The sequence below is a fragment of the Euleptes europaea genome, chromosome 1 (genome assembly GCF_029931775.1).
Source record: "Euleptes europaea isolate rEulEur1 chromosome 1, rEulEur1.hap1, whole genome shotgun sequence".
In the NCBI taxonomy this organism is placed as follows: domain Eukaryota; kingdom Metazoa; phylum Chordata; class Lepidosauria; order Squamata; family Sphaerodactylidae; genus Euleptes; species Euleptes europaea.
Genome location: NC_079312.1, coordinates 173760264 through 173788031, shown reverse-complemented (window position 1 = coordinate 173788031; position 27768 = coordinate 173760264). Strand labels below are relative to the sequence as shown.

Below are 27768 nucleotides of genomic sequence, written 5' to 3'. Positions count from 1 at the left end.
CCTGAAAAGGGGATAGTGAGTGTAGGGAATCCAGATTTTTGGAGTCTCCCAGGAGGGAATGTCTTATGCAGATCATTAGGGCGCAATGCATGTTGGTAACAGTACAGAGGCGCAGATGGAAAAAAAAACATTTTACAAGTTTAAAACACGTTAAACCAGTGGCGCTTCTATGGCCATTTCTGTTCTGGTTTATAGACAAGCGAACGAAACAAAACAAATGAACAAAGAAAAATTTCGGGAGAGGTGGTCCGGTGCCCACTTTTGTGGGAGGTGAGATACTTGTTTAAAACAGAAATACAAAGACTAAACATGCCCGATCAGCATTGAAATACAAAGTCACTTATGATGGATCTTTCAGTTGTTCCCTCCCACATGTGTCCTTGTAAGCCCAACGTTGACTGTCCTCCCTCCCCAAGTAGCCTGGAAGAGCACAGAGCCAGCAGGGTGGCTGCAGGAGTTTGACCAGTGTCCCTGCAGACCTGGAGTCTCCCTTCAGGAGATGGCATAGAGGAACAATGGAGGAGCATGCAGCAGGGAGGTCCATCAGTAGCTGCGGTGGCCTGAGAGCAGAGACCTGCATGCTAAAGGATAGAACTTAGACACATTAGTGGCTGGAGAGGTTCTTCACTAGAGCTCTGCTTTGCAGCAGGGCAGACAAAAAAAATCATTGATGCGGAGATAGCTTAATGCAATCCATTCTTTGGGTAGAAAGGACCTTTGCAGGGAGAAATCTAGCCAGAAGAATGGGCTAGCGAGGCATGCATAATTAACAGCGGCTGCTGAGAACAGAGTAGTACAGTTAACTAAAGCCTGATTACGAACTGTTGTTTTTCTCCGTCCCTTGCTTCCCAAGGAGAGAGATGCTGCTTGGTTACTAAAAGCAGGCAGATGTCCAAATGATAAAGACCAGTATAACTGAGCAGCCTTAATTGGATTGACATAACTTCACAAAAAACAGTACACATTGTATTAAACAGACATAAAACTGATCGCTGTATATAGAGGAAGAGGAGTTCCTCTTCCCGTTTTCCTGGGCTGTTGGCGGACAAAAAAATTGCTAAGCTCGCATAAAAAACAGACGGGAGGGGAAGGAACTTCCAGGTGTGGGTTGCTTTTCTCCCGCCCTCTCCATATCCCTGTTGGCCATTTGGCTGGCACATAAGGGAATGAAGGAGCTGGGTCCAGGCAGTCCATGTGAATGTGAAGTAATAACAATAAAACCAAAGTAATCAATAGCAATAAAAAAAATCAGGGCTTCCCAAAAAAAAAAAAACCAAACTCGGATATTATCTAATAAAAATTAAAATTATAAAAACAAAATCGGGTATCAACCGGGTATCTCTCCCCCCCTTATTTCCTCTGAATGCGTGAAGAGGATAGGATTTGAGTGGCGGTGGAGTGCATTCTTGAGATGCGTCCCACGCTGGGAGGCTGTGTGGTGACACTGGGCATGTGCAAAGTGCAACCTAGACAAGGCTGCAGCCGAGGCGTCCATCTAGTTAAAAAGCGAGCTGAAGAAGGGTAAAGGGGCGACCCAGTGCGCTTGCGCTCAGGCCCAAACTGGGGGGGCCGAGTCGCAGAGAAAAACATGGCTATTTAGATTAGGTAGAGAGATAGGTAATATCAAAGTTCATGTAAGACAAGTTAAATCCTAGAGGTCTTTTCCACATGTGGGGTAAGTAATCCACACACAGGCTTGCAGAAATGGAGATAGCATTACAGCGGACAGACTAGAGTGAAGAAGAGCAATTAAGTAGATGAGAAGGGACAAATGGCAAAAATTAAATACGCTTTTGAACAGTGCCAAAAAAACTTCCAATGAGACAATTTTGCAGATTTGGCAGCAAAAGAGGACCGGACCAATTAGTGAAGGGAGCAGGACAAGCAAACTTTGGGGCTTGTCCCCTTTCCCATAATACTTGAAGAATATAAAAACACCCGTTGACTACAATTTTAGAGGCACCCCATAATTCAAAAGGGAAGGAAGTGTTCCCAAAAATGGTTGAAACTGACTTAAGATAAGACAATAGAGCGAAGTGGAATAAGACAAAAAAGGATGTCTCCCCCCCCTCTTTTTCTCTGCGACATAAGGCTCAGAGAAAAAGGATTTAGCAGAGGGAACGACTGGCAGGGTGTCTCTTAAAAGGAGGAAAGAAACATGCTGGAATAAATTTGAGTAGAAGCCCCAGGGGGCCTAAACACAAGCGATAGCATCAGGAAATGAAAGTGTTAAACGGTCACAATAGGGACAATAAAGGTGATGATTCCTCTGTGCATGTACAGAGTGCTATATGGCAAGGCAGCTACAATTGTAATGTTCAAAACATTTGGCAAAAATAATAATAGAGCAATACAAAAAAAGAACTGTGTGATCCTATTGTGACACAGCCAGTAAGGAGGAGAGACCAAAGACAGGGTAAGTCTCTCGCCATGAAAATTCCTTGAGTCCAGGGGCTCAAGGGTTGCATTCCATTTTAGTGAAAACTTTAAACCCATTAAAAAAACAAACAAAAAAACTAACTTCCAAAATAAAGCTATGATGCCCCATGTACATTAGAAATCCATGGGGATATTGCAGGGACATGCGGGGGGTCAGCCAAGCATGAAAACTCCTATAGAAAAATGAAGGTGAAAGGCAAAAGGGACCCGTGTTTTTGCGCATGTACAGAGAGTCGTTGGACAGCGAGATGCACACGCAAAATCCCCCAGCTTTGCAGCGTGAGGCAAACATAGCGCCTGGTAATGAGGCAAAACCTGAGCATGAAGGGGGGCAGGACAAAAGCTCCGGGGCTTGCCCTCCTTCATGATACCTTGAAGAATTAGAGCACAATTGGAGCACTCTGTAATTTTAAAGGGAAAGCATCCAGATAAGTTACAATGGCTTAACACAAAAACCAAACAGACAAAACTTCCATGGGATTGCTTTAAGTCCCATGCTATACAAATCTCATCATTTACCAAATTGGAACAAGAACTTAATCTGTAATACTCCAGAATCAGAATAGAAGTTAACCAAAGGAAAAGTCTGCCCTTGATAGGAGCAACTATTCCCCAGAGTAAAGGGAGGTTGGGGAGCAATAGGAGGTGTGAGACCCCACATTACCCATATAGAGCAGAAAAATCATTGGTGGAAAGAGGAAGAATCAGGGTGTGTAGGTACACTCCTATCATTTTCAATAGAGCAAGTAAATACAATTTTACTTAAAGACTGGAAAACTAACACATAGTCACCATTCTGAGACCATCTTATTCTAGCGCAATTCAAAAACCTTTCACCGATTCTCTTATCAGACATCCCATTCTGTGGCATGTGTGCTCTGAGCTGCAGCCTCAGGCAGTAGCCATCCCTTTAATTACCACTTTCCAAATACTTTCTTCTCCATACCCCCTTTCTACATACTATAACATTCAATTTCCACCAACATACAGGCAAAGGATGGGGGGTGGGGGTGGAGAGCAGAGCCCACGGGACTCTTCCCAGCCCCTTTTGAATTTCAAAATTGAGAAAGGTGGCAAGGGCCACTTCAAATACAGTTTATGAAACACAATCAACAGTTTTCAAGATGCGCTAAAAGGAAGTAAACGGAGCAGACATTACTGCGCAGTAATACTCAAAAGAAAAATAGCAGAACTTATATCCTATATTTAAACCATAATGCAAATAAAACAACAGATTTTTCTGCCCTCCCAGAACTTTGGGGGATTAGCATTCGCACACAATTCTGGGATCCAAGTGGAAATTAACACAAGGGCATGCCCTTGCTGGCTGTGGGTTAGCAGCTCAGCAGGGAGGGAGGTTCGGGAGTTTAAACTGAGCTACAATCACTACATTTCCAAATTTGATATTTTCGCAAGCACCCTTTTCCCTCTCCGGGTGTTTCTACAACCCGGGGCCCGTTTGATTCAACAGGAGCAAGAGAGGGAGAGGGATTACTGCGCCTCCTTCTCTTCTGATCCTTTCCTGACTGAGGGTTACCAGGAGCTCCATTCCGGCTTTCTTGTTCCCTGGGTTTTGAGGGGGGTTTCTTCTGCGATTCTGGCAGTCTTTGGAGGGCAAGCAGCAGCGCTGTCTGACTTGCTCTCCCAGGATCAAAATATAGGTAGCTCCCCCTAGCTCTGAGGGGACGGTGTCTTGCCGAGCTTGCTTTTTTTGATCCCGGTTGGGGTGGGTGGGTTCCTGAATAGCAGCTCTGTCTGTCTGCAATTTGACTGCAGCTCTGTTAGTTTTCAGAGGGCAAGCAGCAGCTCTGTCTGACTTGTGATCCTCGGGTTTTTTTGTGCTGAAGCTCTGTCAGCATTCGGGGGGAGGGGGCAAGCAGCAGCTCTGTCTGTCTTACGTTCCCCGGACCAAATACCAGCCCTGTTTTTTGGTCCCAGTGGGGGTTCTGAATAGCAGCTGTGTCTAATCAGACCCGGAGGCAACGAAAGCTTATCCTTTCGTGCCTATGCATAGCGGGAGTGGCCTTTCCTTCGTTCTAGGTTTTGGTTAGTCCTCACACTAGATGCTTCCACTCACCTAAACTACACTCCTCGTCAGGAGCGAGAGACAGTCACGGCCAGAGCTTGCCTCTGCCAGGAAAGAAGAGTGCAGGATTCCCTGGATTATTGAGTTATCGCTCTCCTTCTCTGCGAAGGGTCGGTGCCATACCGAATTACGGAGCTTGACTCCACTCTTTAAAGAGGTTTTTAAAAGTGAACAAAAACCTTTTTCCAAAAATCTATCGCAAAAGTTTTCAAAAACGACGAAGAGGTCCCTATGAGACAGGGATTTTATATATGCCTATGTGTAGGTGCAAGTTGTCTACGTGCGTTCCCTACACTGCAAAACCCAACCAGATAGATTTCGGAGAAGGGAGTCTCTTTTGAGAGGTGGTTCCCAGGACTTCACTGAACAACCCCCTTGCAATGTCGGAAAACTCAGAGAATCTGGCCTCCGATGGGCAGCTGGATCATTCAGTTGAAGGTGGTAAAGAGGGGAAGAGCCAACCCACAAGATAGTGCTCGCTAGAGCCAATTACACAGTAACACACATACACACCTAATTTTAAGGTCACGGACTTTCTTCTACGTCTGCGCTCCTGAAATGCCCGCGTGTCAGCTAGCGTTGCATTCAGACGTGCAGTTTTGCCCGCATCCTTCATCAATCTGTTAGCCAAAATGCCCAGTTACGAATTATTATATGGGGGAATTACCATTCAATAACCGGCACTGGACATAACTTAAGCAGGATGCAACCTTTGTCTACCAGAGTCCATACCATGACCAGAAAATGAGGCAGAAGCAATGGAATTAGGTTTAAAAGAATTTTACTCAAATTATATGTTCACACACGCATGCAAAAATAACATACACGCACTCAACATACAGAGTCTAGAAATCAAAGGTGTCAAAGGAGTAGAGACATTTGCCAATGTGTCAGGCCTTCTGCAGACGGGTAATACTGCACCTGGTCCAGAAGCAGATTTCCGAGATTCCATGCGGCTAAAGGAGGGGGAAGGGGTAGGGATTCCCTTGGCTTAACCAGCGAGGCTGGGGAGCTGTGTGGTCTGGCATTGCTACCCAGACCGACAGAATAACAGCGAGTGTGTGAGGGAGAGAGCGAGAGCTGGTGTATGGATGAGAGTGAGCCCAGATATACTCTCTTTCTGGGGTGGGGGAAGTTGGGTTTTCCCCCTGGTGGTTCCCAGTGTGAACAAAAGGTGATAATGACTCTAATGGTCGGCTACTGGGGTGGGGCAGGGGGTGATTGAGACGGGCTAACTAGAACCTATGGGCTTTGCGCAGTTCTGGGAGGTCCGGGAGACAATCGTTGATGGGTTTATTGAGTTTGACACAAAGGTGGAAACAGCTGCTTCCGGGGTGAATCACTTCCTGGTTGCCTGAGGTGCGATCTCTGGCCGCTGCTATCTCAGAGGCTTCCGATGAGTCGTTAGTCATGCAGATGGAGGGGTGGAGGGTGGGGTAATGACTGCGTACGTGTCAGGTCTTCTCTTGCAAAATGACAGCTGCTTGAGACACGATCTGGGCACAGAGAGAAAATGGATTCCCTCTGGTTCTTCCTTCTTGCTAGTGCGGGGCCTCTGTCCATAACGTCTGGGCTTGACTCCTGTCTAATGGCGGTAACACGTATCTCCAGGTAGCACAGGCTTGGAGGAGGTCCACTGCTTGGCTACAGGCAAAACCGTCTGTTGTCATGAGATCCAGGCTCTACGTTCAGATAAAAACACCAGTTTTTAACTGGTTGGCATAAAGGATGTTGGCAGTGTCAGCCTGCAGCAGCTGTGTTTCATCATCACAGTTTCTGTGTAGCCCCAAATGGGAACTGCTCATGTGCAGTTCCCATGTGTGCCTGCTCAGAAGACTACTCGATGAACAACAGTTACAGGTAAGCAACACTGTTTTTCGTTGTCGTAGCTTCTGTGCAGTCCCACATGGGCTGCCTGGGCTGCGCAAGTCCAGTTCCCATGTGGGACTGCACAGAAGACTACTCGATGAACAACAGTTACAGGTAAGCAACACTGTTTTTCATTGTCGTAGCTTCTGTGCAGTCCCATATGGGCTGCCTGGGCTGTGCATGCGCAATTCCCATGTGGGACTGCACAGAAGACTACTCGATGAACAACAGTTACAGGTAAGCAACACTGTTTTTCATTGTCGTAACTTCTGTGCAGTCCCACATGGGCTGCCTGGGCTGCTCATGTACAGTTCCCATGTGGGACTGCACAGAAGACTACTCGATGAACTACAGTTACAGGTAAGCAACACTATTTTTACTGTACATCGTGTATCTTTCGCGTCTCGGAAGTAGCGAAGAGCAGGTCAAGAGAGGTCAGGGGAGGGGCTGTGTCTCAGTGGTAAGAGCATCTGCTTGGCATGCAGAAGGTCCCAGGTTCAATCCCCGGCATCTCCAGTTAAAGAGACTAGGCAAGTAGGTGATGTGAAAGATCTCTGCCTGAGACCCTGGAGAGCTATGGAGAGGGGCTGTGGCTCAGTGGTAGAGCATCTGCTTGGCATGCAAAAGGTCCCAGGTGCAATCCCTGGCATCTCCAGTTAAAGGGACTAGGCAAGTAGGTGATGTGAAAGACCCCTGCCTGAGACCCTGGAGAGCCGCTGCTGGTCTGAGTAGACAATACTGACTTTGATGGACCAAGGGTCTGATTCAGTATAAGGCAGCTTCATGTGTTCATGTATTCAAGATGCATGGGAATTTTGGATTGGGGCAGATTCCTACAGGCTTTGCTCTCTTAGCTTATCCTTAGCTTGGGTTCTCTTCCTGTGTAGTTGAGTGCCTCAGTAGGGTTGGTCTTGTTCTCTCTCACATCTTAATTCTTTCCCCCTTCTCCCATCCCGTTTAGCTCAGAGAAGAGACTTCAACCGCGAGCAGAGATATTTCAAGGTGAGATCTAGGCCTTAGCCATAATTTTGTTCGCTTAAATGTTGGCATTGAAAGACGGAACCCTGCTGTTTCTTTGGTCAGAAGGACTACCAGTGGGTCAGATCCAGCCTAACTATGCCATCAGCAGAACAGAACTTTCCTGCCTCCCCTCCTCCCCTCTCCCACCCCACTGTTCTTTGGGGGGGACGGGGAGGGGACCCAAGGAATTGACACAAGGGGAGGAATCTGCAGTGGAAACGGTGAATTGGTGCAGATTGTCTGGGTCCAACCCTGTACATGCAAGAATGGGATTTCTTTATTGAATTACACACGCACCGCCTGGTATATCTCTCATGGAGCTGTCATGCAGGGATTTTAAAAGTACAGATAGGTCAACTAACCAGAGGCATTTGGTGTAAAACATACATCACCGGGCTAGTGGGGGGGGTAGATATGGGGGTAGGTAGTTGTGAATTTCCTGCATTGTGCATGGTGTTGGACTAGATGACCCTGGTGGTCCCTTCCAACTCTATGATTCTATGAGTCTTGTCACAGCTCGTATAAGAGCTGTCTCAACCCCACCTACCTCACAGGGCGTCTGTTGTGGGAAGGGGAAGGCGATTGTAAGCTGGTTTGATTGTTCCTTAAGTGGGAGAGAAAGTCGGCATACAAAAACCAACTCTTCTTCTTCATCATTGGTGCTTTAAAACCCTCCTCTGTGTGTGCACACAGAAAGGGAATGGCTTCAGAGGCTGGTTTTAACATCCAGTTGGTGGAAGAAGTGTTGTCTTTTCAATGCCACTTTCCTTATCAGTTCAAACGACATAATTACCCACTTTGTCTAGCCTGGAAACAGCCAGCCCTTTGAAAAAAATAATACTTGTAGTCAAAATGCCAGAGCTGGTTCAGCACAGCACGGGATGGGTACTGAATACTGTGGCTGGGAGCCAGAGGTACTACAGTGTGTAGCTGGTCATTGGGAGGCAGTGGGGGCCTCCGGACTTTTGTATCAGGAAGGGAATTGTGCGGTGTCGCGAAGGGCCTTGATCAAACGATGCCGAAAGCCAAGTAAGTAGGGATACGATCAGTCCCCAGGCTAGGAGGCTGCTGGGAGCTGTATGTAACAGCAGAATTCTGGGATGATTACGTTTCAGGGGAGGGGCCATAATACTGTGCCAAAAGATATGTTTGGGAAGGGGCCATGGCTCAGCGGTAGAGCATCTGCTTGGCATGCAGAAGGTCCCCGGTTCAATCCCCGGCATCTCCAGTGAAAGGGACCAGGCAAGTAGGTGACGTGAAAAGATCTCTACCTGAGACCCTGGAGAGCCGCTGCCGGTCTCAGTAGACAATACTGACTTTGATGGACCAAAGGTCTGATTCAGTGCAAGGCAGCTTCATGTGTTCATGTTTACACGGGAGGGATCCCCGCACTGGTACCGGGGGATCTTTGGATTAAAAAACCTTCAGCAGCCAGTCCTTTCTGGGGGTCTCAGATCCCGGACAGCTGCTGCTAGGCACTGGTCCAGCCAGACCAGCGTTTCTCAACCAGGCTTCCCTGGAACCTTAGGGGTCCATGAGAAATCGTGGGGGTTCCACGAGAAATAGTGATGAATGGGCTAATAATACGTAAATCACATGTAATCCTGCATAGGGGTTCTCTGAGACATGAATATTATTTCAAGGCTTCCGCAAGGGCAAAAAGGTTGAGAAAAGCCAAACTGGGCCAATATCTGACTCTGCAGCGAGCATCTCTTTTTAAAAATAATGTGGCTTCGGGGCAGTTAGGACTGCAAATTGGAGCGACGGAGGCAAAGGGGGTCTCTTTCGCTCGGCGGGAGCAGCCTGGCTGGTTGGGCTCTATAACGCGTGCCGCCCGGAAGCAGCAGGGGGGTCACGAAATTTCCTTCCCTAGATCCCTTGCTCACCCCACCCCCCTCTGCCCTTGCAGCAAGTTGGCTGTGGGGTGTGCCAAGCCTGCCAGATGTCTCAGGACTGCGGCATCTGCACAGTGTGTGTCGTGCGAGCCAAGAGCCCCGAGCTCCGCATTGGCATCAAATGCCTGCTGCGACGATGCCTGAGGATTGTCAAAAAGGTACTGGCTACTCCCTGCTTTGTTCCTCCTTCGGGTCCCCTTTCCGGTTCTTCTGCGGTTCCTTATGCTCAGCCCCCTTCTTCAGCCCCAGGTGTCGGAAGCCTTAACTGTCCGTCCCCATTTCCAACCCTCTTCGCAGGGTCTCGAATGTGGCATGTGCCAGGCCTGCAAAATAACCGAAGACTGCGGCAGCTGTTACATCTGTGTGCGGAGGCAGAAGCCGGGCATGAAGCGTCAGTGGAAGTGTCTCAAGCGCCGCTGTCTCCGGCGCAAGGTGTGTTCCTGTCTTGGCTGGGCGTGCGCCCTGGAGGGAGTTCAGCGTGGTGGTGAGGGAATAATTGAAGCAGGATGGAAATTAAAGGAAGGAGGGAGGGGCTGTGGCTCAGTGGAAGAGCCTGTGCTTTGCATGCTGAAGGTCCCGGGTTCAATCCCTGGCATCTCCGCTTAAAAGGACCAGGCAACAGGTGATGTGGAAAACCTTTGCCTGAGAACCTGGAGAGCTGCTGCTAGTCAGAGTTGCATCCAAATGCGCACAGAAGGGCACACAGATAGTAACTAAATGCTAAGAAGTATATTATGTATCTTAAATACATCCAATATATACATAATTTTTGTACTTCAATACAATATAGCAGTATCCTTACCAGGAACTGACACTGTGTGTACTGGGTATACAAGTTGAAGCCTGAGGTCTGGCATTAGGAAGGTCCATGAAGTACGCCAGAATAATGCTATAGGATCAGAAGTAAGAAACAATATAGAAGAATTATTAGATTCATAAAAGGGAAAGAAGCTGTCTTCCTCTTCTACCTTGAAACTCGCCTGAGATCCCTGAAATGTAAGAAAGGATAGTATTTGGATCTTTTTGAACTTACCTTGATGATTTTGGATGCTATATTGTATTGAAGTAAAAAATTATGTGTAAATTGGATGTATTTAAGATACATAATACACTTCTTAGCATTTAGTTACTATTTGTGTGCACAATTTCTGTGCACATTTGGATATAATTACAAGAGGAGTCTGTATTCAGTTGCCAGTCAGAGTTGGCCAGAGGTCCCTGACATGGTGCCCAAGTTATATTGTTTCAAATATAACTGGCCGCCATTATCGTATAGAGAGCCAGCGTGGCGTAGTGGTTAAGAGCAGTGGTTTGGAGCGGTGGACTCTAATCTGGAGAACTGGGTTTGAGTAGCCTCCGCTGCTCATGTGGAGGAGTGGGGAATCTGGTGAACTGGACTTGTTTCCCCAATCCTACACACGAAGCCAGCTGGGTGACCTTGGGCAAGTCACAGCTCTGTTAGAGCTCTCTCAGCCCCACCCACCTGGCAGGGTGTCTTGTGGGGAGGGGAAGGGAAGGTGATTGTAAGCCGGTTTGAGTCTCCTTTAAGTGGTAGAGAAAGTCAGCATGTAAAAACCAACTCTTCTTCTGTATCTAAACAGTTTTGGAATGTTTTTGGGCAAAATGCCCAATAGCATACTCTTGGCTTCCATAGCAAATTTTATTTTTAAGATTTTTCTGGATTTCACCATGTATTTCTTTCCAGTTTTTTTGGGTCTTTTGCACGTCCACCACATATGATAGAAGGTACCATCCATTTCTTTACATTTCCAGCATTTCCCAGTATAATTCTTATCCATCTTCTCAATATCCTTTGGGGTAATATACCATCGATAATACATCTTATACCAACTTTCTCTTAATATTTGACTTGCTGTAAATTTTATCTTTCATCCATAAGGTTCCCCATTGTTGGAGAGATACCTCAGGGCAGAAGGAGATTTTTTTAATGATATGTTTACTTCATTTATAACCCGCCATTCTCTCCAGTTGGTACACAAAGCAGCTTACATAATTCTCCTCTGTCGTTTCTACTAATATTTCCACATTCCATATTGTCCAGTATTACGACCAATAGATATTTCTAACAGTGCGTGCTAACTTTCCCTGAGAGCCAGCGTGGTGTAGTGGTTAAGAGCCGTGGTTTGAAGCAGTGGAGTCTGATCTGGCGAACTTTCTTGATTCCCCACTCCTCCACTTGAGCGGCAGAGGCTAATCTGGTGAACTGGATTTGTTTCCCCACTCTTACCCATGAAGCCAGCTGGGTGACCTTGGGCTAGTCACAGCTCTGTCAGCCCCACCTCCCTCACAGGGTTTCTGTTGCTGGGAGGGGAAGGGAAGGTGATTATAAGCCGGTTTGAGTCTCCCTTAAGTGGTAGAGAAAGTTGGCATATAAAAACCAACTCCTCTTCTTCTTCTTCTCCTCCTCCTCCTCTTCATCATCATCATCATATACCTGGAGCTATTTTTTTTTTAGCAATTCTCAGCCCCAACCAATGCTGCCCCATCTCCCCTATCCTAGAACAGGAATCTAAGCCTCAACAGGTGCTGTTTAGCACAACTGCTGCTCTCTGCCTCTGTGGGTCGCCCCATCCTGGGACGCGTTTTGCGGCTTGCGCCCCCGACTCTGCCAGTAAGCTGCTCTTTTTCCTTCCAGAAGAAGATCCCGCCTAAGAAGGATGGCTACAGCTCCAAGAAGCTTATGGTGGTGAGTGAATGCAATGTGTGTCTCTCCCCCGCCCTCCGGTTCGGCATCTCCCCCCTTCTTGGCATCTTCTTGCTAACTCTGTACTGTTAACCTCTGCCTGCTCTTCTCTCCTTCTCTGTGGTTTTGTAGTGCTGTACACACATGCCCTCTTTGTTTTTTGGGAATCCATCTCTGGCCTCCTTCCTGCTCCCTTTCCCTTTTGATCAAACAGAGTCGAGCGGGTGCAGAGGAGAGTGAGAAGGATGATCTGGGGCCTGGAGACCAAGCCCTACGAGGAAAGGCTGAGGGAGTTGGGAATGTTCAGTCTGGAGAAGAGGAGGTTGAGGGGGGACAGGATTGCTCTCTTTAAGTATCTGAACGGCAGGGAGGGCAGGGAGCGGTTCCTGTTAGCTACAGAGGACAGGACTTGCAATAATGGGTATAAATTGCGGGAGGAAAGGTACTGGCTGGATATTAGGAGAAAGTTTCTTTACTGTAAGAGTTGTTTGGCAGTGGAATCGGCTACCTAGGGAGGTTGTGAGCTTCCCCTCGCTGGCAGCCTTTAAGCAGAGGCTGGACAAGCACTTGTCATGGATGCTCTAGGCCAGTGGTTCTCAACTTTTTCGCTCCATTCCCCCCTTTCACCATTGTTCAGAATATAATTCCCCCCTTCCCAAGATAGTCATAAACGTTATTGAATGTCGCAGATTAAATGAAAAACAAACTACAATTTTCCAGATTGTACATAATCTACAGGACATCACACTTTGCTGAATAGTGGTCCCAATCCCCCCCCCCGGAACCCTAAAATTCCCCCCCAGGGGGAAATTCCCCCCTTGTTGAGAACCCATGCTCTAGGCTGATCCTGCATTGGGCAGGGGGTCGGACTAGATGGCCTGTATGGTCCCTTCCAACTCTATGATTCCATGATTTAGCACGTGGGGAGGAATAAGCATTTCCTGCAGCGCGCTATAAAAGGTCCCTTCTTAGAGCAGTAGGGTCCTGACCTGTTGGCTCAGCGGCTGACATGAGCGGCAGTGATGCGGGGATGCAGGCTTGTGCATGGCCCAGTCTAATTTTGTGGGTGGTCTTTGGGAGTCGCCTCGTGGTCTTGTGTGTGCGTCCCCCCCCCCAGGAGTGCTGTGCCTTAACAGCCTCTCCTGGCTCTTTCCCGGTTAACACCAGGAAGCCTCCCTGCCAAAGGATACCTTCCCCCAAGTGCGACGGCGGCGGCAGAAGCGGCCGGCATCAGCAACAGTGAGTGGCTCCGGATGTGCCTGTGGTTCAGATCGGGGTGTGTCTGTGCGCGCGCGCGCATGCAGCGTAATCTGGGGCTTGAATTTTTCTTCTTTCTCTCCACCCCCAATACCATAAAGTTGCAGGGCAGAGTAAGCTAGTGGTAGGGTTGCCAACCTCCAGGTACTAGCTGGAGATCTCCCGCTTTGACGACTGATCTCCAGACAATAGAGATCAGTTCCCCTGGAGAAAGTGGCCTCTTTGGCAATTGGACTCTGTGGCACTGAAGTCCCTCCCCAGACTCCGCCCTCCTCAGGCTCCACTCCAAAAACCTCCCGCTGGTGGCAGAGAGGGACCTGGCAACCCTAGCTAGTGGGCATCATAATGCCCTGCTCCTAGGAGGGAAGTTAGATGAGGCCCTAGTAAGACTGCCAGGCGGTGCATGGCAACTGGCAGGAGGGTTGAGGGGAGGCAGTGTCCTGGGAGAAAAATTAGAAAAGCAAGGCCTTGTCTACTTAAAGGGAGTTCTTACCATAGAGTTCCTGGTGATTCCTAGAGCTATCATTGCCACTTCTGGGTATCTCTAGGAACCACCAGGACCATAAAAATGTATTTCGGTTTTTGACCAGTATAACAAAAGTTATAACAAGATTTAACAGAAGTTCCAGATTTAAAACAATGATTCAATACAATGGAAGAATAAAAGTCTACAGCTTACTATTGTTCCCCACCAGGAATTCTATGGTCAGAAATCCCTTTGCGTAAAGGCCTTATTTTTCTTTTTAACCCAGGACCATCATGTCCCCCCCACCCCCAGTTTCTGCCTGCCGACCAGGTGACCATCGGTGGGTAAGGGTTGCGGTTACCTGGAGGTCTCCCGCCATAAGTAGGCAAATGGGAACCCTAGACCCTAGGATTGTGGATATAAAAAACCATTGTGGCTATGGGGGGGGGGTCATCATGAGAGAGTGAACCACAGCGACCTGACTAGCTGTTAACCCCATTGGGTGACTTTGATCTTGCGTCTCTTCTGTTGAACCTACCTCACAGGGTTATCATGAACATAACACGGGGATAACCCCTTTGTATGCCGCCCTGAACTCCTTAGAGGCAGGGATACCAATGCAAGAGATTACTAAATAACCTGTTAGGAGTGTATGTCTGGCGTTTAACTTTCCGGCTGCTTAGTGCTTCTGCTCCTCTCTCTTTTCTTTCCCTCTTTCCTTCCGCTTGCCAGGACGGGCCCCCTCCCGCGGCCCAACGGGCCCCCAGGCGGCACCGCAAGAGACTGTCAGCAGCGCCACCGGTGCCCGCAGTGAGTGTGGGTGTGAAATAATGGGCTCAGAGCCCCCTTCGAAGCTGGCTGAACTAAACTGCAGGAAGTTGTAGCATAACCTGCCATCACACGTCTTCCCAGGCTCCCGGTCTCAATTTGTTGGTAGTGCTCACGCTATTTAGTGAGACGGCAGTGACATGCATGCAGTTTCCAGGAATGCAGACTTGGTGGCACTTGCTTTCTGCTGCAGAGGGTTCGGAGTTGATATTTGTGGCAGAATTGTGTCAGGAATGGCCAAGTCTCTTTTGGCCAAGTGTGTGACAGGTCTAAAGCAACGGGCTAATGCACACCACAGCGTGGTGTAGTGATTACGAGCAGCAAACTCTAATCTGGAGAACCGGGTTTGATTCCCCACTCCTCCACATGATGGGCGGACTCTAACCTGGTGAACCAGATTGGTGTCCCCACTCCTACACAGCTGGGTGACCTTGGGCTAGTTACAGTTCTCTCCGAACTCTCTCAGCCCCACCTGCCTGACAAGGTGTCTGTTGTGGGGAGAGGAAGGGAAAGAGATTGTAAGCCAGTTTGATTCTCCTTAAAAGGTAGAGAAAGTCGGCATATAAAAACCAACTCTTCTTCGTCTTCTTCTGCAATGAGTCTGTGCACCCTTACCTTAGTGTGTATTCTCAGTTGGCTTAGAATAGAGGATGTATATTTTATGAGATTGTTACTTGTGGCATCAGAAATAGAGTTCAAATTTCCCCAAAGTGCTTCTATGCTTGAGCACAGTTTACGAAACTCGGATCTTAGCAGAGTCCTTTCTCTAAGCCTTGTATATTGTTTATATAATAATTTCGTACATTGTCTGTTCCTTATTCCAGTGTATCTTGGATTTAGTTTTCTAGTTCCTTCCTACTGCAATAGAAAAGAGCAAGAGTCCAGTAGCACCTTAAAGACTAACACAATTTCTGGCAGGGTATGAGCTTTTGTGAGTTAGTTTTTAAGGTGCTACTGGACACTTAGCTTTTAAGGCGCTACTGGACTCTTGCTCTTTTCTACCGCTACTGACAGACTAACACAGCTATCCATTGTGATCTTTCTACTGCATGTAACTAACTTGATCGAACGAATTGAGGTTCTGCTGTAACAGGGATGTTGCTTTGCCTCCCTGTGGCTCAGTGGTAGAGGGGCTGTGGCTCAGTGTTAGAGCATCTGCTTGGTCTGCAGAAGGTCCCAGGTTCAATCCCTGGCATCTCCAGTTTAGAGGGACTAGGCAAGTTGGTGATGTGAAAGACCCCTGCCTGAGACCCCGGAGAGCCGCTGCTGGTCTGAGTAGACAATACTGACTTTGATGGACCAAGGGTCTGATTCAGTATGAGGCAGCTTCATGTGTTCTTAAGCGCACAAGAGTTTTGTGTCGGCAACGCTTCTGATATTCTTGTACCAAGCTTTCACACCTAAGTTGCCTTCTGGCCCCTGCGCCGTCTTGGAACATATGGACTGTTCCTCACCCTTTCACTCTTTACTTTCATTGTCTCTCTGTCTCTGTCTCTCTGGCTATCAGGACGGGCCCCTTCCCAAGGCTCAGCTGGCCCCAGGCTGCCGCCGTCGGAGGCACTCTGCCACCACAGTGAGTGGTTTGCATGCTCTCTCCTGCAGGGGTGTTGGTGCAGGCTTTGGAGGACACATGGGGCCATGCGTAGGCAAAAGATGAATTCCAGTTTGTACCGATAAGGGCAATGCCCTTGTGCTGGGTTGCATTTCATATATGCCTGTACAGTCGGTTCTTTGGTTCTGTCTCTGCCAAGGCAAAGGTGAGTGTGAATAGGGGGGAAATCTCCCCTTGTCTCCTGCTTCGTTTTACCTCCGATAAGGTGAGTGTGACGAGGGGGAAAATCTCTCCCCTTGTCTCCTGCTTCATTTTACCTCCGATAAGGTGAGTGTGACAATGGGGGAAATCTCTCCCCTTGTCTCCTGCTTCGTTTTACCTCTGATAAGGTGCGTGTGACGAGGGGGAAAATCTCTCCCCTTGTCTCCTTCGTTTTACCTCAGATAAGGTGAGTGTGGCGACGGGGGAAATCTCTCCCCTTGTCTCTTGTTTTGTTTTACCTCATATAAGGTGAGTGTGATGAGGGGGGAAATCTCTCCCCTTGTCTCCTTCGTTTTACCTCAGATAAGGTGAGTGTGATGAGGGGGGTTATATCCCCTTGTCTCCTGTTTTGTTTTACCTCAGATAACAGAGACGCCAGAGGCTATAAAATAACTGAATTTTATTATACTTCACAGGCAAAGGTATTGGGGGAAAACCTAGTATTAAGGAAAGGTACACATTTCCTATATAAATAATGAGTTGCTCAACAAGTGCAGCACAGATGTTATATGACTTAACCCAGGTTTCCAAGTCTTAAGGGAGCTTACTCCCAGAACCTGCACACGGAGGTTCATGTGTATACTCTGGTGCCTAAAACTAGGAAGTATGGAGATTCTCCCTTCCTTCCTTTTTCTCTCTGTGGAATTACTTCACAGCGCTTAAAGTAATTCTCTCACAGTACTTGGGCCAGGAATACCTCTTTCCTCAGAGACTATTCCTCCCCTCTGTGACTAGAGTAGGGACCTTTTTCCCCTCCCAAACTTTCTCTTTTGTCACCCTTCTGGTTTTCCCCCGTCACTCTAGGCCCAACCCATCACACCGGCACCCAGAGTAAAAAAACCCCTTTCCCTCCCCCCCAGCAGCTCAGGGTCTTCTCTCTTAAGCTCTTCCCACTCCTTGTATGTCCCTCTCACATACAGTCACTGACAGACATTAACCCTTAGTCCATCACAGTAAGGTATTTTTTTTTTGAGAAGGGGGTTACTTATGAACACGGGTACACCATTTGGTAGGAGGGTTACCGCTTGTGCTGATTTCTTTCCACCCTCTCCTAGCATAGTGTCTTAATATATGTCTCTTTAGACTTAGGATCCTGGGTAACAAATACCTTGTTGACTAATAATAATAATTTATTAATACGGTCACTGACCAGCAAAAACAACCAACCAAACAACAGCCACAATAGCTAATAAAAAAACAACAGCTACTACAAATAATCTAAGCCTAAAAATTACATATTACATGTATGAATAAAATTTATATAAACATCGTGTAACTTGGTGTGACCCCCTTAATGTTTTGAGTAATAAAGTATTTCTGTTACTCTTATCCTGTCAGGGTACAACGTATTTTATACCTTGTTGACTTTTCAGATATGTTTGTTGCCACTTGAAAATTTTTTATTGTGAGGATGCACCGACAGATGCTCACTGTCGGCGTTTCTGCAACAATCTGGACCACTGAGGTCTATCATACTATAAATCTGCTCAAAAACACCTGCCCCCTCTCCCTTAAGACCAAAAAGTGGAGGCCGAATGTTTCCGACACCTTCTAAACTTACAAACGGATTTCGAGTTAATTCCGCGGCCTCATGAATGTACGAGGGTCTACTCTGTGGGGTGCTTGGTTTGGAGGGCTTTTATCATTTACCGCCTTCCCGTTTCGTAGCACAGAAGAGTGTTGTCCTAGCTGAATCTCCTTGGAAAGGATTATGTTTGCCTTCTCTGGTGAAGTGAGCTGGGGCTGGGGAACAATCTCAACTCTGTTTCAATCCCATCTTTCTTCCAACTTCTGTGTTTCGTTAATTTAATTGGGGTCCCTTCTGTGTCAAAACCCAGGTGCTTTAGTTTCTGTTTGCTAACTTACAACTCCCCCTTGTCTCTCCCCCCACTCTAGAAATGGAAGCCCACCATGGAACGGGATCCTGGAGGTGTCATCCCAATACGGCATAGGGTGAGTCCATGGTAGAGGGAGAAGCCTTCTGCAATGAAGAGGTCTGCCTTGGCTTTTAACAATGACCTAAATACCACTTTGGCAAGCCCAGACCGGCTTGGTTGAATGCATGCGTAAGAGGGATTGGAAGGAGGATGGAGGGCCATGTGGGGATGGGAAGTGTTATTTTATTATTTTATTACACTTTTACCCTGCCCTCCCCAGCCCGAAGGCCAGGCTCAGAGCGGCTTACAAAATTCAGAATAATGAAATCAATCAAACATTAAAATATAATTTAAAGATGTTTTAAAATAACCCAATTCAGTTCAATAAATAAGGGGAATAATACTCCCCACCCCGATGGCACTAAAATGACAGAATAGCTGTCTGCGGCTCGATAGATGGATCTGACCTCCCCCCTAAAATGGGTGGAAAGGGCTCAGCAGTGGGGGAAGGGAAGAGGATTAGGGAGGCCAGTATTTATAGAGAGAACTGTCGCTCGCCTCAACCATAAGCCCCACACAATATCTCCATCTTGCATGCCCTGTGGAATTCTTGAAGATCCCGCAGGGCCCTGATCTCACTTGGGAGACGATTCCTCCAGGCAGGGACCAGGGCAGAAAAAGGGTACACAGGTTGGCAGAGTAAAGACTGAACTGTGCCAAATGCTTATTTGTGCTCAATGGAAGTCCTTCTTGGTATCCCTCTGGCTTCCCGCTCAGCTGCCCTTTTCAGAGTTCCCCTTGCAGCCAACAACCACAGATTCTCTCTCAAATCAGATTGTCAATATTTCATGGGGTCTACTAGGTCGTATTTTCTGGATTTGGTTTTACAGTTTGACAAGAGGCCTGTCAAGGTGTTGGGCATGGGTAGGAAATGCCCTTCTACTGCCAAGCCAGCGCAGGGTCCGAGGCACAGACCTGGGCCTGAAGAACCGGGCTCAGTCTTGCCCCTTGCTCAACCCCTGGCACTTACAACCTGGTCAATTGGTGGTGGGGGCAGGAGCTTCCCCAGCAGTCTGCTACACAGGGTGCCATTCACCAGGCAGGTGAAAGATGGGAACACATGAAGCTGCCTTATACTGAATCAGGTCCTTGGTCCATCAAAATCAGTTTTGTCTACACAGACTGGCAATCAACTACACAGGAAGAGAACCCAAGCTAAGGATAAGCTAAGAGAGCAAAGCCTGTAGGAATCTGCCCCAATCCAACATTCCCATGCCCAGCATCTTGAATACATGAACACATGAAGCTGCCTTATACTGAATCAGACCCTCGGTCCATCAAAGTCAGTATTGTCTACACAGACTGGCAGTGGCTCTCCAGGGTCTCAGGCAGAGATCTTTCACATCACCTACTTGCCTAGTTCCTTTAACTGGAGATGCCGGGGATTGAACCTGGGACCTTCTGCATATCAAGCAGATGCTCTGCCATTGAGCCACAGCCCCTTCTCAAAGTCAGTATTGTCTACTCAGACCGGCAGTGGCTCTCCAGGGTCTCAGGCTCAGGTCTTTCACATCACCTACTTGCCTAGCCCCTTTAACTGGAGATGCCAGGGATTGAACCTGGGACCTTTTGCATGCAAATCAGAGGCTCTACCACTGAGCCTCAGCCCCTTCAGATCTGGAGAACTCAGTCCACCCCGGCCACTTTAGAGTTCAGGCTTTTAATTAATTTATTTGAAAAATGGCAGGAAAAAGAACAGTTTTCAAGGCCTGCCTCTTGATTTCATGCTCATCTTCCCACCTCTTGTTTTTCATGGTCAGAACACGATGAAGAAGCTCTTGCGAAATGCACGGGGGGTGCTTCATTCATTCAGTTTTATTCCTTTGTACCATCCGTTGCTTTATGTCTAAGAGGCTTACAATGCCATGGGAAGTGTAGGTGGGCCAAAGGTAGAAGGTACATCCAAGTTTTGATAAATGAGCAGGAAGGGTAGGACAATTGGTAAAAACAGGTGAAGTTCGGTGATCCCAGAAAGCCTTCAACAAGAAGTGGGTTATAGGGAGAGATTTTGGGGAGGAGACAGACCTGTCCGAATAGGCTGAAAAATGGATCTGGTCCATAAATGGCAAATTTCTCTTCATTTATTTTTAAAATTTATTTTATTACATTTTTATCCCACCCTCCCCAGCCCAAAGGCCAGGCTCAGGGCGGCTTACAAACCCAGAAATAAAATCAGTAAAACCTTCAATATAATTTAAATGCATTTAACATAACTCATATCAGATTCAATAAATAGGGGAGTAATACTCCCCCCCATGGTGCTAAAATCACAAAAAGCTGTCTGCAGTACGATTGATGGAACTGATCTCTCCCCAGAATGGGGGGAAAGGGCTAGGCAGTGGGGGAGAGGAAAAGGAAATAGGAAAATCTATTGCTTGTAAGTCCAGAATTCTCTAATGCTCTTATACAGGTAGAGTATCCTTTATCCGGACATCCCATATCCGGACTGATCCGAAAACCAGACCCTTTGAGCCGTCACGCAGGCAGATCCGTGCTGCCTGCTTTCAGTGTTACCGCTCACCTAAAAAAAATAAAACCCAGTGTATACTGCATCATAGCTGGAGACTAAAAGCCTGCCGTTGTTAGTTACACTAACAGCTACATGCTGTAAGTGAATGTATGAATGCTCCGTGGTGGAAAACTGCAGGTACATTGCACCTTAGCTCCTGGAAAATCGGAGCCCCTTTCTACTTCACAAGGGCTGAACACTGCCCACTCCCTGGGTCTGAATGTCCAACCTTTTCTACAGTTCTGATGGCAAATTGAGTTGAAACCATTGTGCGGCTTCCTGCCTTTTTTATCTTAATCCCTAGCAGTGCCTTGGCTATTGTTCTGGGGTGCGCTCTCACGCAAGTTCCACAGTGGCTGGAAGAGCTATGCAGAGGAATTTGCCGTGTATGTGTCATAGGCGGGGCAGGGGAGGGGAAGGAAGAAAAACACGGCGCCTTTCCCCAGCATGGAAACGTTGCAGAGCTGGAGTTTTTCTTCCTGAGGAACAGTTTTGAGTCTGTTCCAAGCGCCTTCTCGGTTGTCACTAGCTCATCTCTTTCCTTCCAGCAAAAGATGCAGTTGGGTACAGTGAAAGAGCGGAAGAAGGTTGGCCGTCCGCCAAAGCATCCTGTGGCCAAAGTCAAGAATAGCGTGGTAAATACTTCCTCAGCTTTCTCATGGGGGCTTGTTTTGGGAAGGGCTAAACTGTGACTCTGAGGAGCACCCCCCAAAAAAATAAGTGACTTGAGGCAGTCTCTTGGAAAGCCTTTAATTTATGTGTGCACGAGGGTCAATGGTTGAGGCACTTCTCCCCCTTCGCCAGTTGCGTGGCGGGAACCAGTTGAGTCTGTCCACCATATTTCAGTATTTTAACAGTCGCAGGTTTCTGAAGAGCCTTTATGCTTAAAGAAGAAGAGTTGGTTTTTATATGCTGACTTTCTCTCCCACTTATGGAAGAATCAAACTGGCTTACAATCAGTCCCCTTCCCTACAACAGACACCCTGTGAGGGGCTGAGAGAGCTCTAACAGAGCTGAGACTAGCCCAAAGTAACCCAGCTGGCTTCATGTGGAAGAGTGGGGAAACAAATTCAGTTTACCAGATTAGCCTCCGCCGCTTATGTGGAGGAGTGGGGAATCAAACCCGGTTCTCCAGATCAGAGTCTACCACTCCCAACCACCTCTCTTAACCACTACACCACGCTTGCTCGTCTGAATTCCCCTGCCTTCAGCAGTGCTAAATGGAAGGTATGGTAATTTACCCTATTCAGCAAGATTTTGCTCATGTAACATGAGGAAAATACGCTTTCTCACATGATGCTGGAGTGTCCCCATTTCAAACTCCAGTGTGGATTACTCCTATTTTAACTAAACTACCTGCCACTGTAAGAGGCGATAAAATAGTCCCCTTTTTGCTGGTGGATGGAGATCCAAGTATAACACTGGCAGTGGCCAAGTATCTCTCCATCATATTTTCCTTAAATAGGAATTTTTTTTTCCATTAACTGTTCGAAACCTGTGGGTCATGGGAGCTTGGAAGGAAAGTAGTAAGTAGTACTTGAGTCTGCTGAGAAGGCCGCGTTCAAAGTGATGTGCAAAAAGTCATCCACGTTGGGAGCAGGCGAGAGAGGGGGGGCTTTGGCAGCTCATTCCTCAGCACCCCAGGCTCCAATAGTGACCGTAAGCATTCACTGATGTCTCCTCTACCTCTTTCCCCTGAGATCAGATTATTTAGTTAGCAATTCTCGGAATGCATGTGTGACGGAACGGCCCCACTCTGACCTACAGGGGCTGTTCCATCGGCCTTCCAAGGCGTCTGGGCGCCAATGGCCATCGAAGGTCTCATCCTGGCACGTGCCACCGACCTGGCTTCCCCACCACCTGGAGGGGCATTTCTCTCCCTCTTCCAGTTTGACCACTGCCACCCCCTGGCTTTTGTAGGAATTACTTGCTGAGAGGACCTGGACTCCCAGCTTACCATGGGGACAGCTTACTGCCTTTTGTGTCATTGGGGGAGTCGCCACTTGCCAACTGGCTGTCCCTTCCCGTCTTCCTGGCATTCCTTTTAAAATAGCGTCCCCTGAGCAATGGAGATCCACGAGGCACAAAGAACTGCTACCAGCATTCAAAGTTATAAAGCATTGATTAAAAAGGAAATGTCCACACACATACTCTCAGCACAGCAACAGACTGAGCAATGGATAACAAAAAAGGTGTAGAGGACAATTCTCTGTCCCTCTCTCTATAAATGCCCTAGTGCAGGGCTTCTTAAACTTTTTCCACTCTCGTCCCCTTTTCGCCTGAGAATTTTTTATGTGACCCCGGGTATATAGCTATATAAAACAGGTATACAGATCAAACCTTTACTGATAATAAATCATAAATTTATTTTTAAAAAATTCTGTGGTATACATATAATTTTACCATTTACTGTTGCCAAATTTTCCGTGACCCCCACATTCCGTTACGCGATCCCATATGATGTCCCGACCCATAGTTTAAGAAGCTTTGCCCTAATGGACGTTAACCTGAGGCGGGCTCTTTAGATTAACAGGGGTGTCAAACTCATTTGTTACAAGGCCATAAGTGTCACTTGGTCGGGCCAGGCCATGCCTCACCAGCCCAGATCGGGACTTGGGAGGGGGGAGCTTCCTGAGCTGGCCGTATGTTTGACATCCCTGGCTTATAAAGGTTACTGTGGTTCTAAAGGGTTCCCATTACCTTGGCCGTATGTTTGACACCCCTGGCTTACAAAGGTTACTGTGGTTCTAAAGGGTACCTATTACCTTGGAGCCTGCAGTCCTGCACATGGCAATGACTGCCTCCAGCAGACTCCAGCTCTGCCTGCCCCAAGGGAATCAGCCCAAAAGAGATCCTCCTCCTCGTGCCCTGAAGTTTTATTGTCTCTCTTTCTCCTCCCACTGGCTGGGTCAAGCCGGGTCAAAGAAGCTTTCCCTGAACCCTCCAGGAAGGTTTTCCGGAGCTTTTTCTAGCATCTTAAATCTTCCAAATTTGTGTCTTCTGCTGGGTGTCGCCTTTCTAGCTAGAGCTGTGTGTGCGTGAGACTTTACCATCTCACTGTATCTAGCCATGCCTACCATTTGCATTTCTGAAGCCTTGTTGGGTGAGGCTGGCTGGCCATTAAACTCCTCCACCCGAACGCCACTAAGAGACAGAACTTTTTAAAACTTTTTAAAACTTTTTAAAACTTTTTCTTGTTTCAAACCTCCAAAGCAAAATAAGTTTCTCCACAGCATGGGACTTGGCATATGTATTACTGTACGTTTGGGGAGGTTTTTTTTTTAAATGTAACGTTATCAAGTCAGCGTGTTTTAGGTGATGGGGTCATACTGTTCTTTCTGCAGAACAGATAAGCCTTGTCCTAATGGCTTCCTCTCCGGTTCAGTCCCTCCAGCCTCTCTGTGCTTGCTGCCCAATTCTCCGCTCCCACCTGGCCAGAGCTGCACAGGTCACTGTTGTGGTACCTGGCTCACCCCCTACATCAGTCCCTTTGCAGTTCATCCAAATGGCTTGTCTGTCTTCTCCCACTCTGTTTCCAAAGGGCTCTCCTCTCACCTTTTCTTGTAAACTGCCATAGAAACTTTGTGGTTCACGGCACCTAGTATAATAGGCATGTTCCTCTGATCCTGGAGAGAATAAGTATGCATCATGACAAGTATCCATTTGGACAGCCCTAGCCTCCATGAACAAATCCATTCCCCTCTTCAATTCTTCCAAGTTGGCAGCCATCACCCCATCTTGGGGCAGGGAGTTCCACAATTTAACTATGCGTTGTGTGAAGAAATGCTTCCTTTTATATGTTTTGAATCTCTCACCCTCCAGCTTCTGATGACCCCGCATTCCAGTATTATGAAAGAGGGAGAAAAGCTTCTCCCTGTCCACTCTTTCCATACCATGCATAACTGTATAGACGTGTATCATATTTCCCCTTAACCGCCTTTCCTAGCTAAACAGCCCTAAGCATTTTAACCGCTCCTCATTAGGCAGTTGCTCTAGCCCCCTGATCATTTTGGTTGCTGTTTTCTACACCTTCTCAAGCTCTGCAGTATCCTTTTTTAGGTGTGGTGACCAGGACTGTACACTGTATTCCAAGTGTGATCTCACTATAGATTTTTACAAGGGCAGTATGATAGCAGCAGTTTTATTCTCTATTCATCATCTAATTATGGCCAGCATGGAATGTGCCTTTTTCACAGCAGCTGCACAATGGGTTGACATCTTCATCAAGCTACCCACTGCCACCCCAAGATCCCTTTCTTGGTCTGTCACCGCCAACACAGCTCCCATCAGTGTATGTTCAGCACCACAAGAAACCCTGGGGGTGACCAACATCCTGGGGAGCAGCTCGGTGCTATCTCTAGCAACTCCCTTAGGAAGCCCACCTGCCACAGGCAAAAGGTCGTAAGATGGATAATGCAGCCACTGTGTGTTTCGGCAACATCACAAACATGTTCTGCATTCACTGCTACCACCCCTTAATTCTGTCAAGGTTCCTGCTGCATGTTTCAGTAACCACACGAGCTCTTGAGATTGTGCCCCTGAGCATCACAGGAGGCTCTTTGCAGCTCCTCTGGTTCTGATCACTTTCTCCCGTCCCCACAGCACGCCTCGAAAAGCCGGCGGAACCGGAAGTGTGGCGAGTGTGAAGCCTGCCAGCTGAAAACCGACTGCGGCCGCTGCGACTTCTGCCGGGACAAGCCCAAGTTTGGCGGGGGAAACCTCAAGCGCCAGAAGTGCCGCTGGAGACAGTGCCTGCGTTTTGCGATGGTTGGTCCCTCTCCTCGTTCAGCTCTCTTGGTTCTCTCCCGTCTCCCTGTCCTGCCTTCTCTCCCTCTTCCTGCGTAAATGCAAGACAGCTTGCTTTGCATCCAATCTGCACTTTAGCCGCTTACAACCCCTGATCTTTGCCATAGACGTTAGGAGCTAGACTACTTTTCCAGCCAGCCCCGAGAACCCTGCATGTCTCGGATCTCACCCCAGCATGTGCCTGTAGTGGTAATCTGCTTGGATGGTGTGTTTCCCTCCCCCGTTGTCTTGCCTTCTCTTATGCATGTTGTGCGACCGTGCATCTAAAATGATCCTGTAAGAGAATGCTTTGCTGGTTCAAATCAAGAACTGTTTAGTCCAGGAGCCAGGACGAGATACTTTTAGGAATCTCACAAGCTGGGTATGCAATATATTCGTTCTCGCAGTTCATTCCCGGAATCTGAAAGTTCGATGCATGCTGCCTCTCTGTATGTAAGTTCCAGTGAGCTGTCATAGGTCTGGTCAACAGCACACAGTATCTTATGATAGTTTAAGTTAAATATGCGTTAGCTGAAGAACTTTTTTCCTGTGTTTCCTGAACCTCTTGCTGGCCAGCTTGATTGGGAGACTTCCATTCCTGGCACTGAGGGAGTGGTACATAGTTCTTATGTGGCTTGTAACTTGATTAAATTGTAACATGAATGAATCGTTATCATGTCATCTTCTCCCTTTGTACTATAAGTGGTGAAAAGTGCCGTCAAGTCACAGCTGAGATGTGGCGACCCCGTAGGGTTTTCAAGGCAAGAGACATTGGGAGGTGGTTCGCCATTGCCTGTCTCCGCGTGGGCTGAGAGAGCTCGGAGAGAACTGCAACAGGCCCAAGGTCTCCCAGCAGAGTTCATGTGGAGGAGTGGGGAATCAAACCCGATTCTCCAGATTAGAGTCCGCTGCTCTTAATCACTACACCATGCTGGCTCCTCCTTGTATCTTTTTCCCAGTCCTAAAGTCAGGGTAATCTTTGTGTTCTTGGCTCTTAGTACAGGAAAAATGGAATTGGATTTTGAAGCACCTGAGATATTTTATTTCAAGCATTTATATCCTGCCATTGTACCAGAGAAGATGGCTGGATAAAGTTTATAATAATGATTGTACAAATAATATGTAAGAACCAGGAGTAGGCGGCTGGCCAGTCAGATTAAACATCACTGAAAGCAGATGTGATCATGAATAGGAGCTTATGATGTAGGAGTCTGACACATGAAGCCAGAAAGTGCATTCTGAAGTCTGGGTGCAACCACAACTAAGGCTCCATTCTTCATGGCTATGTACCTTGCCTCAAGGGGCTGGGGAAGAATATGGAGCCAGGGCCTTAGACGATCATAATACCTCTTTCTTCCCTTGCTGTTTAGCCGCTGTGGACATAATCTTTCAATAAAACTGGAAAAGGAGTTAGCCATTAAGAAGCTTTAAGGGCCCAATTTGCCAAAGGTCAGTCTTGATCAGGCCTTCCAGATTTGCCTGATACAGAAACCAGTCCAAACTTTCAATTCGCTGCCATGGTGCCCTTCATTTTAGGCTAATTGCTGTCAGCTTGGGGATGGATAGGTATTGCAGCAGAACCTGCGGTGAGGTACACATTTGCCCACTTCGTTCTGTTCAGACTAGACAGTTTCTGCCCTCTTTTGAACAGCCTGTAGGAGGGAAAGATACAAGAAAGGGGTGTGGGATCGCAGCATTTGGTAAAGAAGCCTGTCAAAAGTGCAGCAAGGGGTAAATGTTTTTACTGTTCCTCGAACTCAGTGCCCCTGCTTTCCCCTTGAGGAGCACCTGCTTTATTCCCCTGCGTACAAGAGACGCAAGACCTGGGTCTGGGTTTTGAAAAGCAGTTTCAGCGGAGTCTAGGCGGCTGTCCAGAAACTGAAAGGAACTCTTGGGTTACGACTTTATGTGGTCAGGAAGAGTTTGGTCTCTCACTTGAAATGCTGACAATCCTTAATAACCCTGAAGACAAGTGTTTTTTTAATTGCAACCCATATTTCAATATATAGATATACCATTGGAATGATAGGCTTAACAGGTTTTCTTAATTCCCAGCTTTCTTTTTTTTTTTAAAAAAAGTAAGTCTCTAGGCTGTTTCCTTGTGGCGATACGCTTTTTTCCTTATCTCTTTGCAAAAGATGGGACTAGAGACTTACTTCT

The 27768-nt window shown here is 47.4% G+C and overlaps 1 protein-coding gene across 1 annotated transcript in view; it reads left to right on the top strand.

Moving 5' to 3' along the window:
* Positions 1 to 27768, top strand: part of LOC130483142 (methyl-CpG-binding domain protein 1-like) — a 50145-nt gene that overhangs the window by 10064 nt on the left and 12313 nt on the right. The window contains exons 6-15 of the mRNA XM_056856013.1: positions 7356 to 7396; positions 9324 to 9467; positions 9607 to 9741; positions 11966 to 12016; positions 13181 to 13252; positions 14469 to 14552; positions 16072 to 16137; positions 18274 to 18330; positions 21372 to 21458; positions 25426 to 25590. Coding sequence (XP_056711991.1) covers positions 7356 to 7396; positions 9324 to 9467; positions 9607 to 9741; positions 11966 to 12016; positions 13181 to 13252; positions 14469 to 14552; positions 16072 to 16137; positions 18274 to 18330; positions 21372 to 21458; positions 25426 to 25590 — 902 coding nt within the window. The remainder of the gene's footprint in view (positions 1 to 7355; positions 7397 to 9323; positions 9468 to 9606; positions 9742 to 11965; positions 12017 to 13180; positions 13253 to 14468; positions 14553 to 16071; positions 16138 to 18273; positions 18331 to 21371; positions 21459 to 25425; positions 25591 to 27768) is intronic.